Source organism: Anoplolepis gracilipes, chromosome 4 (genome assembly GCF_047496725.1).
Source record: "Anoplolepis gracilipes chromosome 4, ASM4749672v1, whole genome shotgun sequence".
In the NCBI taxonomy this organism is placed as follows: Eukaryota; Metazoa; Arthropoda; class Insecta; order Hymenoptera; family Formicidae; genus Anoplolepis; species Anoplolepis gracilipes.
In genome coordinates this window covers 8,070,757-8,090,907 of record NC_132973.1, presented here as the reverse complement: position 1 = coordinate 8,090,907, position 20,151 = coordinate 8,070,757, and the positions used below count along the sequence as shown (strand labels likewise).

The window sequence follows — 20,151 nt, the reverse complement described above, 5'->3', positions numbered from 1 at the left end:
TATATAAGAAAATATAAAAAAAATATTAGAAAATGAAAGATATATATTTCAGAAGAATTTGATAAAGTGAAACCTGTCTGAGTCATAATTTTTTTTAACATAATTAACTAATATTTTTTAACATCATTTTATTAAAAAAAATATATAAACTCTGATAGTGAAGAAAGGTGAGTTTATATTTATTCGTGTGTTTTCCTCTCTATATTAATTCACATTTCTAAGATGCAAGATATCATTTTTTTAGGGCTGATGAGTTTCTACGTATTATTCAATCTATGACAAGTGACGTCACTTTGTTCCGTAATAAACGCGGGAAATGTTGTCAAATGCGTGACAGAAACAGCGCGATAATAATGGCGCAACGTCGTATAGAGTGAGTAGATTATCACAACAATTATTTGGAAAAGAATCTGACAAAGTATTTCCATTTATTTCCATATTTAATAAGTTCAATGATAATATAACATAATTTGATTGATAATATAAAACTCATAATTTCATTCATTGACGTATAATTTGACAACTTTTTTTCTAAACATGTGATCTTGACGTGTTGCTTTATCGTTACAGCTCCTTCTTCGCGAGGATATCGTCCAAGAAGGAAAACTCGAGCGAGGATAATTCGGAGAGGTATGTTTCGTTATAAGTGTTGATATATAGTTTGTCTCTAAGTAAATCAATTATGCTAAAAATTCTCGCAACTTACTCGCGCTTGAGTTTACTAACTTTACCGGTTCGACGTTTTGAGTTCGCGAATGCGGCTCATAACCGATTCGTTGTCGTTTTTAATTGGATACATGCAACCAACAGCAACAATTTGTCAGACAAGGAAAAGAATCAGGATGTACTGGGAAATGGCAAACGGAAGAGAGATGACAATGAGAGATTTGCTAGGTAATCAAATCTTACCGCTATTTGTTGATTGTTTTTAATATTCTTTTAAAAGGAGAATTACTTTATATTATCTTTTTCTATATTATCTATTCGCCTATTTATATTATTTTTCTAATTATTTTATTATTTTTATAGTTCTTCCCCTTCCAAGAAGACAGACAGCAAACTTACAAAGCCAAAGGGAATTTCCAAGACTCCTTCTCCAGACGCAAAGTCTCGTGCAAAGCTAGGTAACTGTACTTCTGAGCTATTGTATACTGAATATTATATATATATATATATATATATATATATATATATAAAACCATGTTACATATTTTTATAACTATCTTTTTAGGAACCACTCCAAAAAATAAGCCAAATAAACTTTCACCAGGAGTATCAAATAAAAAGAGGAAATTGACAAATACTCCAAAAAAGAAGGAGAAAGATGAAGCTAAAAATGTAAATGAAGCTGAGATAGCGAAAAATACTGAAGTAGAAAATGATACAGCTGAAAATCGACAAGAAAAAGAAGAATCCACTTCTCCAGAGACAAAACTTGATTCTGATAAGACGAAAACAAAGAATACTGTGAAAAAGAAACGAGCCAGGATAATTGATTCCAGTGATGATGAGGGTCACCTACCGGTATAAATTTGGATTATTCTAAAATTTATAATTCGCTTGTAAAAGAATTTATATTTTAGATTAAATTTATGTTTGTAAGTCTTTGTTTATATCTGCAAATAATGATTTATAGTTACCAGAAAGTCCAAAAAAATTAGAGGTTATTGGCGAAGAGAAGAAGATTGAAAACACAGACGAATGTGACAAAATAAAAGAAAATGCATCGGATGATGAAATAAATCAAAATATTTTGGATATCAAGGAGAAGACTAAAACTCTGAAGAAGCCTACTCCGGAAAAGAAGTCAAAGACTACTGCTAAGAAAATGCATAACTTTTTCAGTAAGTTTAAAAATTCAAATATTTTTAGAAGATTATTAACTAAAATTTAAATTAGTATATTTAAGTAAAAGTATAATTTTAATAATGTAAAAAATATAATTTTATAAGTTTTAATGGATTTTTATTTACATAGTTATTTAAATCTATTGTTAACAGCATCTAAGCAAAAGAATGATGCAAAAGATAAAGCAAGTAATGAAAAAAGCAATAATCAGTCTTACAATCCTAACGCATCTGATTATCATCCAATAGACAACGCATGCTGGAAACGAGGAGACAAGTGAGTTAAAATTATGATTAAAATAGAGAAAAACTTGAAAATATTAAATTTTTTATTTACAGAACTCCATACAGCGCTTTCACACGCACTTTGGAGCTTATTGAAGAGACAAGTGCAAGGTTGAAGATAATAGAAATACTGTCAAATTACTTTCGATCTGTCATAGTCTTGAGTCCCATGGATCTTTTGCCAAGCGTGTATCTGTGCCTTAATCAATTAGCACCAGCATATGAAGGTGGTTACTGAAACTCTGTACATTATTATACATTTTAGAGAAAGCAATATTTTAATGTGCATAAAGAGATATAATTATTTATATTTTATTATTTTATTATAAGATTGTGCAATATTTATTTTATCTTAGGAATTGAGCTTGGCGTAGCTGACACAAACTTGATGAAGGCAATAGCGCAATGCACTGGTAGGACGTTGGCGCAAATTAAAGCTGATGTCCAGGAAGTTGGCGATTTGGGAATTGTGGCAGAAGGTAGTAGATCCAATCAGAGAACTATGTTTCAACCAGCACCATTGACAGTTCCCATTGTGTACTCCAAACTAAAGGAAATTGCCCAGATGACAGGCCATGCGGTAATTAATACAATTGCTATAATTAATTAGAATATATTATTAGTAATATATATATATATAAAGTTAGAAAAACATTTGCAAATCAGTAATATAAAATTTTAAAAATGTTAATAATTTAAAAAACTAATTTTTATGCAAAATTAACTTGAAATTATATATTAAATAAATTTAAATTTAAAATTATATAATTTATATTTAAAAATCGAAAATTAAATTTATATAAATTTTAAATAAGCTTAATGAAAAATAAAAATTAGTTATCTTTATATTGATGTAATATTTAGATTAAATAAAACTGAATAATACATTGTGTAAATTAGAAGAGATTAGATTTATTCATAAATAAAACTAAAAAGAGAAATTTCGTACAAAATAAAAAAATTTTTTTTTATATAGTCTCTGGCGAAAAAATTAGACAAGATTCAGACACTGTTTGTGGCGTGTCGTAACACAGAAGCAAGGTATCTTATTAGATCATTGGCTGGAAAGCTTCGCATTGGTTTGGCTGAACAATCTGTTTTGCAAGTAAGCCATTGGAGATGCTGCGATCGATATTATTCTGTATACTTTGTATGATATTATTCTGTATAATCTATCTTTTAGGCGTTGGCTCTAGCTTGTGTTATGACACCACCGGAACAAAACTATCCACCAGAAATTTTAAACGCAAGCAAAAAACTGTCGAATGATCGTTTTAAAGAGAAATACGACGAAATAGCGCTTATACTGAAGACAACATATTGGTAAGCCAATATTCCGAAAATATTACTATTCTGAATATAAGAGTGAATTAATTAGGAGATAAAAATATTTTAATTAAAATTAAATAATTCTTAATTACAAGAGAGAGAAAAAAGATATTTTTAAAATTAAATTAATAATTTAACTTAATAATTAAAATAAATATAATAAATAAAAATAATTAATTAATTCAAAATAAAATTTTAGTTCTTTTTCTTGTTTGAAAATATATTAAATATCAAAATATAAATTATAAATATATAATATTATAAATTTTTAAAATCTTATTTTTTACTAATTAAGATGGCATTTATTTGTAGTGAGTGTCCAAATTACAATCTTATAATTCCCGTTTTACTGGAGGATGGAGTCAAAGCCTTGCCAAGTCAATGTAAGCTTACTCCTGGAATACCTTTGAAACCAATGTTGGCACATCCTACTAAGGGTGTACAAGAAGTTTTGACACGATTTGAGGGTTTAAAATTTACATGCGAGTGGAAATATGACGGAGAAAGAGCACAGGTATTTATTTAGTTTTGCACATTACAGACCAGAGACGATATATTAAATAATATTATATTGCATGAAAATAAAAAGTAATATGTACCAAAATCAATTAGCTGAAATTGTGATAATTTCAAGATTTAAGTCGATTATATATTATAATATAACAGATACACGTCGCGGACAACGGCAACATCAATATCTACAGTCGAAATCAGGAAAACAATACTAGTAAATACCCGGATATCATTAAGCGATTCGCGAATACTCGCGGCGACTTGGTGAAGAATTGCATACTTGATTGCGAGGCGGTCGCTTGGGACAATGAGCAAAAACAGATTCTTCCGTTCCAAATACTCAGCACGAGAAAGCGAAAGGTAATATAGTTTTAATTGTCACTACGATTAATGTAATTGCTATAATCGTTTTAAAATAACATTTCGTTGTTATTCTTAGGATGCCAACGAGGAGGACATTAAGGTACGGGTATGCGTATTCATGTTTGATCTGTTGTACCTAAACGACGAGCCATTGGTGAAGCAACCCTTTTCAAAACGTCGCGAGTTGTTGAAGCAGCATTTCAAGGAGGTAGAAGGTGAATGGAAATTTGCTACTAGTATGGATACTGTAACAATGGAGGAGGTGCAAATCTTCTTGGACGAATCTGTGAAGGGTAATTGCGAAGGTCTAATGGTGAAGACGTTGGAAGAGGATGCAACCTATGAGATCGCAAAACGATCGAGAAATTGGTTGAAGCTGAAAAAAGATTACTTGGATGGCGTAGGCGATACGCTCGACGTAGTTGTAATCGGTGGTTACATTGGCAAAGGGAAGAGAACAGGCACTTACGGTGGTTTCCTTTTGGCTTGTTACGATCAGGAAAACGAGGAATATCAGAGCATCTGTAAAGTACGTTTCTATAACATTTTGTTGATGTAGAAGTGAAGAAGAGCAGCATGCAATTAGTGGAAACTTTTCTTGTGTTAAATAATTTTAATATTTATCAAAATATTTTGGAGTATTTTTTTCAATCATGCAAAATACGATAAATTTGACAATATTCGTAATTTAAGCTCTTATATTGCAAACATTATATTTTTTCATTTGATATATTAGCTACTCGTATATATTAATACACATTGCTTTTTCATAAATAGATCGGCACGGGTTTTAAAGAGGAAGATCTTGAGAATCACACAAAATTTTTCAAGGATCATGTGATACCCCAGACGAAATCGTACTACCGTTTTGACAGCAGCCATGAACCCGATCATTGGTTTGAACCGGTACAAGTATGGGAAATTAAATGCGCCGATCTCTCCTTGTCACCAGTTCACAGAGCAGCCATTGGAATAGTAAGAGAATTGAGAGTTTTAAATTCTCTAAATTGCATCGAGAAATAAAATGAATATCGTATGATGGACATCTTTTAACTTTCTTATTTTTTATTTCAAAAAATCTTTTATTTACGTTATTGTAAAGTTTCAGGAACATACGTGTCCTTTTTCTACCAAGTAAATTGAAATAATATCGTGATAACTATTTTTGCAATTAAATATCTTTTGAATTATAAAATTTTTCATTATTATATTTTCTACTTTATCTAGGTTGATCCAGAAAAGGGTATATCCTTGAGGTTTCCGCGATTTATTAGGATACGCGAAGATAAAAACTGTGAAGAATCCACTTCCGCTCAACAAGTGGCAGACATGTATAATAATCAAGAACAGATAAAAAACAAAACATCGGCATCGAAAGCTACGGAAGAAGATTTCTATTAATTTTTTTTTTATTTATTTATCTACACACAAATTTGATGTCTTCTATTTTTTATAATATATTACAATTTGCAAGGGTTATTGTAAATAAAACGTATGCATCATTGTATAACATGGCATTATTATGTGGTATTCTATTCTTATTGCATCTAATATTCATTTATTTCAAAGGAAAATTTATTGAGAGAATATAATTTGTTCATTATTAACATTTTAAAAAAACCTTGTTTAATGCGACGTTTTATATATTAATAACTTTGAAATGTTATTGAATTAAAAGTTTTGTAATTTTATAAATAATCAAGATACTTGTAAAAATAATTATAAGCTGACCAAATTAAGCATCACTTTAGTACTTTCTGGGCTGATTAATAATTATAGTTCTTAATCATTTACACATTCATCGCGATACCGCGAAAGAAGTGATTCACCTCAGGCAATGCGTGGCATTCTTTATCTAGGACGGCTCTTATCCAGTTATCTTATATTTGCCATTGATAAAGCAACGGCTAGGTGATAATACTCGGGGTACCTCAACGTCCACGATCGACTAATTACGTTTTTGTCTGGTTACATTCCGAAATAGCATTTTGTTCGTCGATAAGACAATTATAAATTTGTGACGGAGGATACCTTCCGTGAGGAGGACAAGAGATGGTCGCCAAGAGTTCTGGACCACTGCTGGAGAAGCAGATTGGCTGCATCAAATTTACGATTTTCTGCTTGAACGCAGTAATATGGGTGGGTGCGCGAAGTTATCGTGGTGATTGCGTTGCTTGTTAAGTTAACAATGTGCTATGAACAGTGAAATGATATATATGATTGTTACATTTATATGGTCTATTTTTTGCGTGAAATGTGAAAAGAACAGTGAATGTAAAATGAGCGAATGAGCAGTATTGTATATAAACAAATGCATTTGTTTTGATAATTTTCAAAATAGAAAATTTTGTTTAAATTTCATTCTATTTTCTTTTTTTCTCAAGAAAAATGTGCGTATTGCAATTGATATGTTCGATAAAATAGTTGATTGTTAAAAAAATTAAATTTGATTTTATTTTTTAATAAAAAAAGTTTTTTGAGAGTTAAATATGTTCTTGAGAATTAAATACGTTTTATTATATTGTTAAAAACAAACTTAGAGCAAATTAAAATTGAATTCAATATTACAAAAATTACAAAAAGCTTTCACCAGATAAATTACTAATAATATATGAAGTTAATAATACATATGTATAATATGTATTAATATTCTTTTAAGTTCACGCAAAAAAATAAAAGATATATAAATTTTGTAGGATGTGAAAATTAAAGTAATTGTTTATAAAAAATGTGTGTGTGTGTGTGTGTGTGTGTGTGTATGTGTATTTACAAAATATAATTTATATAGAACTTGTTCTTTCTCTCGCTGGAATAATTTTTATATGTTATTAATATAAACTGATTAGCTTTTATCTTTTAATAGTGATATAATTTTATAAAAAATTTTTTAGAAAGAAAGAAAAAATCATTGTCATTTTATCGTTAATTGATACGTTTTATTAATAAAATGCTTCTGCATCTGTTAAAAGATTTTAGGCTGTGCAATGTTCGGGCTGTCGATATGGATGAGATTCGAGCCAATGTTCGAGGAATGGGTAGAATTTCTGGATATATATGAATTTTACGTAGGAATTTACGTGCTGATTGCGACTTCGGTGTTCGTCATGGCCGTCGCCTTTATCGGCTGCGGTGCTGCACTTATGGAGCACATACTAGCTTTATATATCGTAAGAATGTTGTGTTTATTTAATCCAACAATTCTAATAAGGAGATTATCTCTGAAGAAATTAACTTTCAAAATTGTTTATTTCTCTTTTTCGAATTATTTAAAATTATTTCAATATTCTCAAAAATATTATTTTTGTAATTATTTTAATTATTTTAATTATCAGTAATGCGTCACCTGAAAATATAGAAGATATTTCGTAAACTATTTTGTTATAAATTAATAATCTTTATCAAATATTAATTAAAAATACACATTGTTTAGTGCAAATTACTTTCTTTATTAAAATTCAACTTCAGCAAATTAATTATTCAAGTTATTCTTTTGAGGGTCATTTTTTTTTTCAAATTAAATTTTTAAAACTAAAACAGGATTATTTCTTTATTACTATAAGATTTTGTATGGCGATTTATCAAAGAGATTTTTGTTATTATTTTAGCATGTGGGTCTTCAAGTATTTAGTTTCATCTGTGGTTTATCTGGGGCGGCGGTAATTCTTGATTACTCTACGTATGACAGTAAGATTCAACCTATCATTCAACGGTCCATGTATAATCTTATCAGCAACTCCCAATACGACACAGCGAGCTTTATCCTAAGAATAATCCAGGAAACTGTAAGATGTTTAACATATATCAAAAATTATATTTTTTTAATCTTGAATTGATCTTTTTTCTAGAAAGAGAAAATAAAAACATGTAAAATTATATATTTCTTTAATTAATGTTTAATAGGTCGGATGTTGCGGAGCTGACGGGCCCAGGGATTACACGCAGCTGCGTAAACCGCTGCCCACCGAATGTCGGGACACTGTTACTGGAAACGCTTTCCATCACGGCTGTGTCGAGGAACTGTCTTGGTTCCTGGAAGCGAGATCGGGATGGCTCGCTGGTCTAGCAATGGCGTTATGCATGCTTCACGTAAGAAACTTTTATTCTTTATTTTATTCTTTATCCCTTTCAAGAAGAAAAAATACACAATTTTATCTCACGTTTAGCTACGAAAATAAAATAATAATCATCTTTCATCTTCTTCTAGTTATCTCTTTCTTATTCTAAATATTACAGGTGATTATAGCTGTATTGACATTGACGCTGATTCGAGCGATCAAAAAAGAAGAGGAATCTATTACATTCAAGCGTTAGATGTTAATTCATTATCTATGATACGGCAGTAAAATAATTATTGTAATTATATTTTTTATAAAAAAAAGAAAAGAAAAATTGAGTACATTTTTTGTTGAATTGCAAATTTTTCATTACTTATTAGCTTACATCTATTTCAAGAATGACATATTCATCTAAAAATAGTATATATACGTATTAGTTTTCAATGCGTCTTTAATATTTTAATCTTTCAATTTTAAAGAAAAGAAATTCTTTTTAAAATAAATTTTCTCTTGATTCAAAGTTTTGACTTTATTACACATAAATATTCATGTCACACTACGGGTTTTTTAATTGATACTAATTTGCGACAAAATTTCATCTATTTCGCTTAAATATTACATTTTATATCTATAATCATTCATTTAATCTTTTCGTTTTGTAATTTTATATACATTTTTTGTATTTACAACATATAATTTAGTAGCCACTTTCATAGAAGATAATTATCATTGGATACTTTCAAATAGTAAAAAACAATGAATACCAATCACTTGAATTGCTATTTCTAATAATTAGGAAATGAATATAATCGAATAATTTGCCAAGAACGAGATGTTATTTCCGATATTTCATGTTCAAAAAATTATCAATAAATGTATTAATATTACATTATTTAATAAAAAATAAAAAATATTGAACATGTAGAAAATAAATAAAATGTAAAATGTAATTTTTTAAGATAATTATCATGAATAAAAATTTATAATATTTTATACAAGTTGTAACACATAATCAAAATTAGTATTTTATTTTGCACTGGCAAAAAATTTCAAATTTTTCAATCCTAAATTATCTTAATTGCATCTCGTTTTTAATTATTAAACTCATAAACATTTAACTAAGTTAAGTTACATTACACTTATTGTTAATTAAGATAAATAATATTCATAAATGTGTATATGTATGTGACATTATTACCAATGTGTTCAGGATTTAGACTTGTTGCAATACGATAAGAGAGTGGGAGATTTTACGTTTTTGTTTTATTTACAAAATATACGCGATATACATACAATATACGATATACAATATTATAGTTAATAATTTATTTACAATAATTTCCGATGCGGTCCAATTAGAATCATCATCGATCAGTTCATTATATGGAATGATGTGAAATTGTATAATCTTTTAATTTTTTCCGACATGAAATCTTGGCTGTTTTTTCATGTTCTACTTACGACGACCTAAATTGGTATTAAACGCTATTACGAAGCAGTTGTATAATTACAAGAAATTATAGAACTATTGCTCTGTTGAAAAGTATTGTGAATTTTTAGTTATTATCAATGTTATTCTTTAATTTAACACAAATAAAAGTATGTTAAAATTTCTTAAAGAAAATTAATATTTCAATTAGCATTTTCTTATCTACCAATATATGACGTCAACTTTAAAAATAATTTTCTAATTTAAATTTATTTAATATTAATCATTATTTCAATATTAACTTACGTATAACAATAATTCTATATGGCAACCAATACACATATTAATTTGCCAGAAATAGCATATTTATATCAAAAGACTTTTCAAACTCATTATAAAAAATGCCATTATAAATAAAACCATTTGTGTTTGCAATAGCATTGTTTATAGCGTTTATCATAAGAATTACTACTTGTACAAAAAAATTATCAAAATTAAAATTTAGTCGAAAGGAACAAATCTACTTGGTGATAGCAATTGAACCGCAAAAGGCTCGACAGTTAGATCAAAATCTAACCGAGAAAGGGGAAAGGCGCATAGGGCACCGGTGCTGGGTAATAACCGGGATACGCCGGTATCGTCGGCTGCACTGGCACCGTGTTGGTGACATAGGTGGTGAGCTCCGTGGGTACGACTCTCGTGGAAAAGAGAGTGGTATAAGCGGTTTTAGCACCAAAAGTGAGCTTTAATACCCGTGAATCGGATATGGTGGCAAGAGTTTGAGTTACCAAGGGTGCACTCGTCACCGTAAATTGTGGCTGTTGCGGGAACAGCGGCACTTGCGGCACTTGAGGCACTTGCGGCTGTAGAACCGGGCTCAGGGTAGATGTGCCGTATTCGTAGGAGGTTCTGAAGAAAGCGGAAACGCGCAAAATATAATAATATATTTTATATGTTTTATAATATATAATTAATTATAGTTTACTAAATATATTATACCAACCTAGGTACAGTGCCAACTGGCCTGGACAACGTCGAGTAAATAGTATTTCCTGCGCTCACTACGGGAATCACGTGCGATTCGTACATCGTTTCCAGGACGACCACTGGCTTAGACGTGGTGATGACTTGGGGTTGCGGCTGACCGAAATATTTTAGCAGAGCCAATTGTTGAGCCTGTTCCGGAGTAAGCTGAGGTTCGGCACTGCTGCTGGTTGCGATATCGCTCTTGACCTTGGATGTAGACTTGAAGATATCAAGATCGGAATCGCCATCGTTGCTAGGCGCCACGACTCTCTTGGGCACATCTTCGTCATCACGATCGTCGTCGCCGAAGTCCAGCTCGAGATGCAGCTCGCTACCGGCCTCGTCCAGCTTCGAATTGAACTCGTTCAACGTCTTGCTCGGGATAAATTGGTAGATTTCCATCGGCGGTAGTGTCTTCGTCGCCGTCACTACTCGCGCGATGTTGTATGTTTGTACCAGGGTCAAGCGAGTAGTGCTGTTGCCAGCATAGATCACCGGTAGCATGTGTGTCTTCAGCAACGTCTGCGTCGTCGAGAACGTCTCTGTCAAGGTCTCTAAGGGCGGCGTCGCCTGGTTGGCATCCAAAGAGATTGCTGGTAATGTCGCAACAGACGAATCGAGCGGCAGAGTCGACTCGTAAGCGGCCGCAGTGTTCGCCAGGATATTCTCCGTAAGCGGTTCAGTGGGTGAGATGGTACTAGTCGGCTCGGCCGTCGCGAAGGTCTTCTTGATGGTGGAAGTCACCGTGACGTAACGAGTGTTCCGATGTGTTCCCACCTGGAGGAAAAATATTTTCATTATTGCAATAAGGAAACATGAACGTTTCATTTATGTATGTTTACATCTAATTTCAAGCAAAAAATTTAACAAATTACAAATCAATAATTTTATCATTACATGCAATGTAATTGTTCTTTGATGTTCGGCGTACATATCAAAAACATTTTTATTTATAAAAAATAAGATTTTTTAAATAAATACTATAATACTTAAGAGAACGTACCTGGAAGGAGTACGGCGACTTGATAGTGGCGATCTCGAAGTACACGTTGTCGAGATCCGCTGCAGTGGAGATTTCTACGTTCAGCGTCTCCATTGGGAGGATCTGTTCTGCGCCAACGTTCTGCTGATCCTGCTGGACACTGACGCTAGCTACATCCTCGCTTTCGCTGGGATCCAACTCGTCTTCTACAAAAGACAATTCCTTCGACCTCTGGGCGACGTTGATGACGCCGCCGGATGGGGATGAGGCCGCGTTGCTCGTCGTCGCCGTTGCTTTGCTTTGCTCTTCCGAGATTATCACAAAAGACGACTCTGTGGTGCTCGCTTCAGTTGTCGACGATCGCAGATCCTCCTCGTCCACTTGTTTGCGGATCATGATCCTTGGCTTCGGCGTGGTCTTGTAGGACCATCGACCTTGCGTTCTCGGTAATTTTACCTTGGGCACCGGAAGACTGACCGTCGGTGATGGCTGCTGATCGCTCTTCGACTTGATTGATTGCTTTAAGAACGAGCTGGTAGCCTGACTGTTTGGACGAAAACCACCACGACGGCGACTGATTGGCGCTTCTGTGGTGCTGGTGGTGGTTATAGGGCGATTTCTGAAAAAAATGTAGAGTTTTTTCTTTCTTAGTAAAAATTGAATCGAGAAAGATCTGTCATATTTTATATTTTACATGATAATAAGAAGACAATCGTGAGGAAATCTACGGTTGTAAATATAACAAAAAATTAGTCACAAATTAATTAATTCTTTTCTTCCAATTATTACTCTCTCATTAGAAACACTTACTTGTAATTTGGACGTGTCGTCGTCGAGGGGCGATTTTTCCCGGTTCTTGTTTGTTGTTGCGGTTCGTTATTCTCGTAATCATCGGTAATCTTGCTTCGGAATTTTGGCCTGGGCTGGTTGTTGGAGATCGAATGTCTTCGTGTCGTTCGTACTGGGCTACCTAATTCGGTAAATTATCAAGTTTCTCCGATCAATTCTTTTAATATTAGATATATAGAGAGTATATAATTTCTCACGAAATATCAGAAAATTTTATCACAAATATTATTAGAAATAAGACATTAACACACACAAGAAATCTTTGATGTATCGTAAATCAATAAAACAATTAAAATTTTTGATAAATACTTTTTCAATAATTATATTACAAATTAGATTATTATCTTAAAAGGAGAGAAAAATGTTTAAAGTCTTCCGCGCTTAAAAATTTAAACAGTTATTTATAATAAAAAATTTTATTATATATAAAACAATTTTATAACTTATATATTTTATAAAATTTATTATACTATGTGTCATAGACAGATTTAAAACATTGATAAACGTGATTTTTTCAAATTTATCATAGTTGAAATACTAACCGGAAGATGCGTCAAAGAGAGCCTCTAAGGGTAGCGAAGACTCTTCCTGTTGTTGGTAGGTCGGAGTGGGCTCCAGCTGAGGCTTAAGCTTGCCATGGTGCGGACCTATAGTCTTCAAGATTCGATTCGTGCTGGACGGGCGAATGTCTTCGATCACTGGCGCGAACGGCTCCGTCAGGATTCTGGACGAGCTCTGTAGTACTTGGGCGTACTTGCCGTTGATGTAGGTGCCGATCACGCTGGTCTCGTGCACGGTGGTGAGACCATCCTTCACGACGGTACCGCCGAGCTTGGTCACCAGGCCGGTTGGATTCTCCTTATCCCTTCGCGCGGTAGCACGTGGCTTGTGATGAGGTTTCGACGAGGGTTGCAGATTGATCAGCTATAGAATTGTAATAAAAAAAAACATGATATCATTATAAAAAGATTATATAATTAGAATAATAATTATATACAGAAGGGAATTAAAGATATAATTTATGAAAAAAATATTAATTTTGATTTGATCAAAAAAAATACACTTTTAAAATTTTATTGTAGTATAAAAAAGGGAAACGAAAAAATATCATAAATATAATAAAACATTAAAATTATAATTGAAGCAATAATTATATGTGGGAAATAATTATAGCATAATAATAACAATAATAAGCTTATAAGACTAAGACGATAAAAGAGTATGTTAAAAAAAATTTGCTTAACATTAGTGACTAATAATAAGGATAATGTCAATATTTTTCGCTACAAAAAAAAGATATCAAATCTATAGATTGTCGATTTTAAGTTTTTCAATTTTTGATATTTTTCGACGCAATAAATGCTGAAAATTATAGTTGGAAAAGCAACACGTTCGTCGCGCTTCACGAGTGAAACCGATTTATCAGTGCGATTAGATCGGACTTTCACACCGATCACCGTCGTTGGACTTACGAGGGGGAGAGGGCAGCTCGAAAGGATCGGCTAGGAAATCGATTACGGCACGCGGAAAATTACGCCGACGCAATTATTCCGAGCAATTTCGTTCGCGGTTTCGCGCGAGAGTTATCGTGAAAGTTGCTTATAAAATAAAGCAATTGCGCAATTTTATGGGAAAAACTACGAATAATTTGATATCACGATGATTCTTCCATCCTGCTGGCCGGATAACCCATTTTCCATCGTTTAATTAACGAGCAAACTTTTTGCTGAACTCGTTTAGCACGCACGATATTCATTAACAGTCCGGTTTGCGACAATTAAAGATATCGAAACCAGATTCTTGATTTTCGTATTCGCGGCTCCCGTTTTTACAGGCAAAGATCAATGTCGCTTTTATAAACTGGATATTTGAATTTCCTGCTTTTGCAAATTATTCGTGAATGAATTTTGCAAATGAATGCGAGATCCATGGCTGAATTTCAGCAGAGCCAATATTACTTTTAACGAATCAAATACGCTATTTATAAACATGCTCTATCTTGGACAGAATTATATGAAATTATAAAATCCGTAAAAAGCACTTTTTATCTCTCTATATAAATTTATCTTGTATAATTTAATTATAAAATCTAAAATATATAAAAGAGGATTTAACATTTTATCACACAATTTATATAAACGTTGACATTAAGCTTTTAGAATTAAATTAATTAAAATACAACGAAAATATTTGATGACTATATTGATCAATTTATAGAAGAATGACTAATAGGCATAATGTTACACTGTGTCGTTAAAATATCAAAATTGATGATTCGAAAAGAAGTATTATACATATTCATAAATAAAAATATTCTAATATATAAATTATATATATTATAATTGAGAAAAGTAATATATGTTATCACAAGATCTCATTTTCTTCACTTGTATTCTACAGAGAAAGCAGACTCGAGATATTGGTTGATCTAGTTTAAAGATATTTAAAAAAGTCGAGAAAACTACTAAAAAAACAAAATATAAGTAATCAAATACGATTAGTGTGAATGCGATATGTGAAAAAAAAACAATAATACAAAATAAGAATAAGTAGTGTAAATAAAAAAATAATAAAATTATATATCATGAAACATGTTTCTAGAGCGAAAAACTAATGATGTAGTATTTGCTTTATTCACTTTTGTGATATTAGAGTTATTTCTTTGATATTGTGTTTTACTTACCCTATAGGTCTCATCGATCACTTCCGTCGGCTGTTTTGAAAGAAAATCATATTCCGGTTCGGCGAGATTATTTTTCACACCTAGAGCTTCATCTTTGGCACGTACCTGAACGACCGATGACAATACTGGTGCCTTCGTTGTTGTCTGTTTATTTAGCTCCTGCAAGTGAATAATCTAAATGTTTATTCTCTATCTAAGTACGTTTCCAAAATAATGCATTGATTGATTCATATAAGTTTATTACGCTACATATATATAAATATATTTTATTATTATCATTAATTTTATTAATTGTTATTATTCTCTCTATTATTGAGAAAAATAAAATTATTATATTAATTAGTATAGTTATTTAATTTCCAAAAATTGAAATGTATTAGATAGAGAATATTTTGTGTGATTAATATTTATAATTTCAATATAATACAATAATTTATTGAAATAGAAATAAATTTCTCTAATTATATTATACCTATATTATGTGTTAAAATTATTTGAGAAATATTTCTCACATAATTAGAGTTAAAGAGATTAAAAATATTTTAAAGAATCAATAATTTACCTGACTCTTCATCGTCTTCGGTGCATTCTCCGATGGGTTCACCACGTTCTGCTCGACCACGGAATTTACGACAATTTTCGTTCCCTTTATCTGTTTCTTCGTTTCGCCATTCTGGGTTTCGACCTTGTGAGTCTTGCTGGGCTGAATGTTGGGGACATTCTTCCTTTGCTGCTGCTGTTCCGTTGGTTTCGTCTGAATCGGTGGCGTGGAAGTAGTCTTCTTACCGGAGTCCCCTTCTGTAAATAAATGACATTTGCATACTCGACAACTGTCGAGAATAAAAATTGCGATTCCGCGAGGAACCTCAAGGATCAGAAAAATGGAAGTAAAAAAACGTTACTCGACGGTCAACATTCTTCGCCAAATTTTTTATCTTTGGAAAAAAAATAAAGGAACACATTTTCTTTTCTCAATTCAATTTTAACTATATTTATTTACGATTTAAATTAATTATATAGATTTAATTATATTATAACATCATATTATTTTATTTTATTTTAATTTTTATATCAATAAAATGCAATTTTGATTCATTTTTATTACTGATAATATGACAGATTTTTGTCATAATTACACATTTTATTTATAGCGTCTTCTTCAAAATATATATCCTTGCGTATTCAGAAAAAAAGCAACACTACAAATTGAGTATTGTAGTTCAAAAAGTCAAGGAGAGGAGAATCATAACGAGTTAACAATGGACATCATCTGTACGCAAACGCAGACGACGATATGCAAAAGAGATTGGACTCCTATGCCTCGCCAAGGTCCGCCTTATGAGTGTACGGACTCTTCAGCGTTTCAAGGTCCCATCGAATAATCGGATTTGCCGTGAATGAGCACAGCATAACAAAAAGGTGTCGATTGTGCTTAGAAAGTAATTCCTGGGATTATTCTTAAATTCACATGACACTTCATGGCTAGGGTCATTTGCGAATCTTCTGTTTGCGCAATAGCTTTCCGCGATATCTGATTCTCTCTGCGTAAAACTCTAGCGAAACTCTTTACTAAACATAATGATTGACAGCTGAGTGGATAAATATTTTATCGAATGTAATTATGTTAATACAACATACAAATAGTAATTTACTTACTATTATCACTTATATACTTATAATTAATCACACTCTAAAAGGAATTTTTTTTTAGTAATGAATGATATGAAATTTTATTGGCAAGTACAGCAGAGAAAAATAGCAATTAAATTAAATATTAAAATATAATTTACATACTTTTATTATAATATATAATTTGTTAGATTTTATTATATATTAAAATAACGTTAATGTATTCTGGTATAATTATTTAGATGTAACACGTATAATAAATTCTGAGACTCTTGAAAAATTCTTACCTGGTGGAGCGCTTTGAGGGCTAAAGACCATCACCGTGTTGCCGAGTGTCGTGGTAAAATCCAAAAATCCATAGACCGTCTGCGTGATGAAATCATTATTTGTAGCCGCTGGTTCGGCTGATGCTGCTGCTTCGGTCGTTGCAGCTGGGTCTAACGGATAACTCTTGTAAACTTGTGCAGCAGACACTGCAACTGCATAATCGCAATCTCTCAACATCCTCTGCTTTACATTTAGATATAATTTCTTCACGAGAACCGTGAATACAATAATATGTATGTATGAATAAATAAATATAAAAAATAAATTTATTATTATTATTATATACATAATCACAGGTATAAAATATATTATAAAATGATATAAAAGCATAAAGAGAAAACTATAATACAAAAAAGTCTGTTAATTTTCTCAAGAGGTTAATAGAATTGCATGCAATTCATAATAGATTCATATAACTTAATTAAAAATGCTCTTAATTGTTAATTAAAATTTCACAAAAACTGTAATGTATCTCTTTTTATCGACAAAATTTGTTTACGACGCAGTTGATGGTAAATTCTTGGGCAAAATTAATTTTAATACAAAAAAGTTCTTTTTATATAACATTCTGCATTTATTAGCAATGACATCACTTAACTCACCGTACGCTAAAGCTGCGACAAACACGAAATATCTCGATGTCATTGCGCTCAATCTGATCTCATCATACGGAATCTCGGAATCTGAAAGAAATAAGATAAAAAAACATACAAAAATTATTTTGTTACATGTATTATCCTGTATATGTTAAGTTTAATTTAATACATAATATATAATAATTATCGACTCCCTCCCCCTATTTCACGTTATGTGTACGTAATATAAATACGATATTACATATTTATAATTTTTTAACGTGACAAATTAATAAATAAAAATGAAAAATATAAAAATAAAAGAACAAACAGTGGAAAGATATTTTGCTCTATATTAATTCGTAATAATATAACTTATGGAATTATTATATTTGTTACACAGTATGGAGTAATTTTTTTCTACGATCGTGGGAGAATTGAGCGACGATTCTCAGACGATTACACAATTATTGCAGTTGCATGTGCAATCACCACTCGTAGCTATTTGCTCGAATGGATAAAAACCGCGTGTTGCGTCAACCGCGCGAATATGACAGATTACTATGTTATTTTGTGAAGCAAAAGCACTTCCCTTCTTCTCTAACAATTAACAATTATGTAAAAAAATATTCTGCTTCATTAAAGATGTTTTGTCTGCTATCTCGCGTTACGTCTTTTAATGAGAATTGCTAATTATCTGTCTCCTATAATTATCTCCTACGTGAGAGATTGTCCTCGAGTTTAGAGTTATTCTACAAAGCAAATATTCCAATGGATAGAAATATCGTCGTCACTTGTATGTTTTACACGGGTCCGGATGTTTTATGATACTATCTGATTCAATAATAATAATAATAGCAATAGCTACATGATAGCGCAATCGCCTGGAAAAGTATTTCTGTGCGTTTTCCATGAGTGAAATGTTAATTTTATTCCGAATGTCCTTGAATGTTTTCCCATTAACTTGATTACATAAACGTAAATCATTATTAATGATTTTTTGCAGATAGGCGTTATAGATAGGCAGATAACTTTATTGTTAGAAAATTTAAAGGAGAGAAAGCTTTTTTAAAAAATAAATTAAAGAAATAAAAAAATAATACGAGAAAATTAAAAAATTCATATGAATGCGTAGATGTATAGAATTAGTAGCTAACATCGATTAATAAATCAACTCATTAAAAATATATATGTTTTTTTAATAAGTTGATTACTTTTTCTAACATATTTTTATTTAACTTTTCCTCAAATTGTGTATTAAATTTCAATTTTTTTCTCTTGTGTTTTAATAAATCAAAAATTATTTCAATAAAATTATTTATTGTATTTTTTAATTGTTTTATTCTTTTGACGGTATCAATCGTTCGTACATATAAAGAGGATTGTACATATAAGGTTTGCATATATAAAGAGGATTTTATTACCATAAAGCATTGACATTGTCAATCAACTCTGATTCACCGCAATCCAATGTCGGCAACTCAGAAGAATAAAAAAAAGCGATTCAGTCTCGCGATATTTGCGTGAAGCAATCAAGTGTCGCAAGTAAAAATTTCCTTCTCGCTCGATCACTATCTGCCTGAGCATGAACATTGTGAGGCATGAGCTCGCTCGGGAAACATCCCGTGTGAGGCAAACATAACGAGACAACGTTAACACAATCACGGCGCGTAGAGCTGAAATCGTTGCGTAATCGAGTGGGTGGGTGTCCGTAATGGCTTAGAACAATAGGACACAATAAAAAAAGCCTTCAAAGAAAGAGAAAGACAGAGAGAGAGAGAGAGAGAGAGAGAGAAAAAAAGGAGCAAAGATACGACTGGAATCTGTAATTACAGATCGGATCGGTAGCCGAAACGCGCTTGCAGCGTGAGTTTCTCTAGTATTCCTGGGAGTGCGTCGCGTGCCGTTACAATGCGTGCTTTTACTACTGCCAATCGCTATACAGGGTGTCTCGGACTTTAATCATAGTTTCTTTGAACAATTTAAGAGAATAAATTTTATTTAATAAAAATGTCGAAAGAAAATGTCATTTATCGAAATTCTTGCTTGTTTATCATACCTTAATGTAATTACACTTGGAATTAAAATCCTATTAAGATAAAGCTGGAAATTAATTGAAGAATAATTCATTTTCATTAATAGAAATTTTCAAATTCTAATTTTAATAATAATTTTATACATATTTTTATTCTTAATTAATAATGAAATTCTAATTATATAATAATAATAGTAATAATATACATATAATAAAAATAATAG

The 20,151-nt window shown here is 31.4% G+C and overlaps 4 protein-coding genes across 7 annotated transcripts in view; 2 read left to right on the top strand and 2 right to left on the bottom strand.

Moving 5' to 3' along the window:
• The window catches only part of LOC140665318 (DNA-dependent protein kinase catalytic subunit), a 66,578-nt gene that overhangs the window by 41,113 nt on the left and 5,314 nt on the right, over window positions 1-20,151 (bottom strand). The window lies entirely within an intron of this gene.
• Dnalig1 (DNA ligase 1) lies at window positions 245-5,885 on the top strand. Its single transcript, XM_072891286.1, has 16 exons — window positions 245-373; window positions 571-630; window positions 811-894; window positions 1,030-1,124; window positions 1,232-1,524; window positions 1,637-1,844; window positions 2,001-2,124; window positions 2,187-2,359; window positions 2,489-2,712; window positions 3,109-3,237; window positions 3,316-3,455; window positions 3,774-3,975; window positions 4,128-4,334; window positions 4,414-4,866; window positions 5,115-5,312; window positions 5,565-5,885. The coding sequence occupies exons 1-16, from the start codon at window positions 276-278 to the stop codon at window positions 5,736-5,738; spliced, it is 2,862 nt and encodes a 953-aa protein (XP_072747387.1). The 5' UTR covers window positions 245-275; the 3' UTR covers window positions 5,739-5,885.
• Window positions 6,239-8,769, top strand: Tsp2a (tetraspanin 2A). Its single transcript, XM_072891295.1, has 5 exons — window positions 6,239-6,476; window positions 7,307-7,504; window positions 7,943-8,119; window positions 8,238-8,423; window positions 8,571-8,769. The coding sequence occupies exons 1-5, from the start codon at window positions 6,390-6,392 to the stop codon at window positions 8,646-8,648; spliced, it is 726 nt and encodes a 241-aa protein (XP_072747396.1). The 5' UTR covers window positions 6,239-6,389; the 3' UTR covers window positions 8,649-8,769.
• LOC140665319 (uncharacterized) overlaps window positions 10,222-20,151 on the bottom strand; it is a 20,048-nt gene continuing 10,118 nt past the window's right edge. For 2 of the 4 annotated variants that reach the window (XM_072891283.1, XM_072891285.1), the window contains exons 2-10: window positions 17,920-18,000; window positions 17,278-17,463; window positions 15,924-16,159; window positions 15,362-15,520; window positions 13,221-13,602; window positions 12,640-12,799; window positions 11,851-12,448; window positions 10,825-11,624; window positions 10,222-10,730 (exon numbers count right to left, since the gene is read on the bottom strand). In XM_072891283.1, coding sequence (XP_072747384.1) covers window positions 10,394-10,730; window positions 10,825-11,624; window positions 11,851-12,448; window positions 12,640-12,799; window positions 13,221-13,602; window positions 15,362-15,520; window positions 15,924-16,159; window positions 17,278-17,463; window positions 17,920-18,000 — 2,939 coding nt within the window. In that variant the 3' untranslated portion in view covers window positions 10,222-10,393. Of the gene's footprint in view, window positions 10,731-10,824; window positions 11,625-11,850; window positions 12,449-12,639; window positions 12,800-13,220; window positions 13,603-15,361; window positions 15,521-15,923; window positions 16,160-17,277; window positions 17,470-17,919; window positions 18,001-20,151 lie in introns of all 4 variants that reach the window. The other 2 variants (XM_072891282.1, XM_072891284.1) reach the window with 2 other exon arrangements.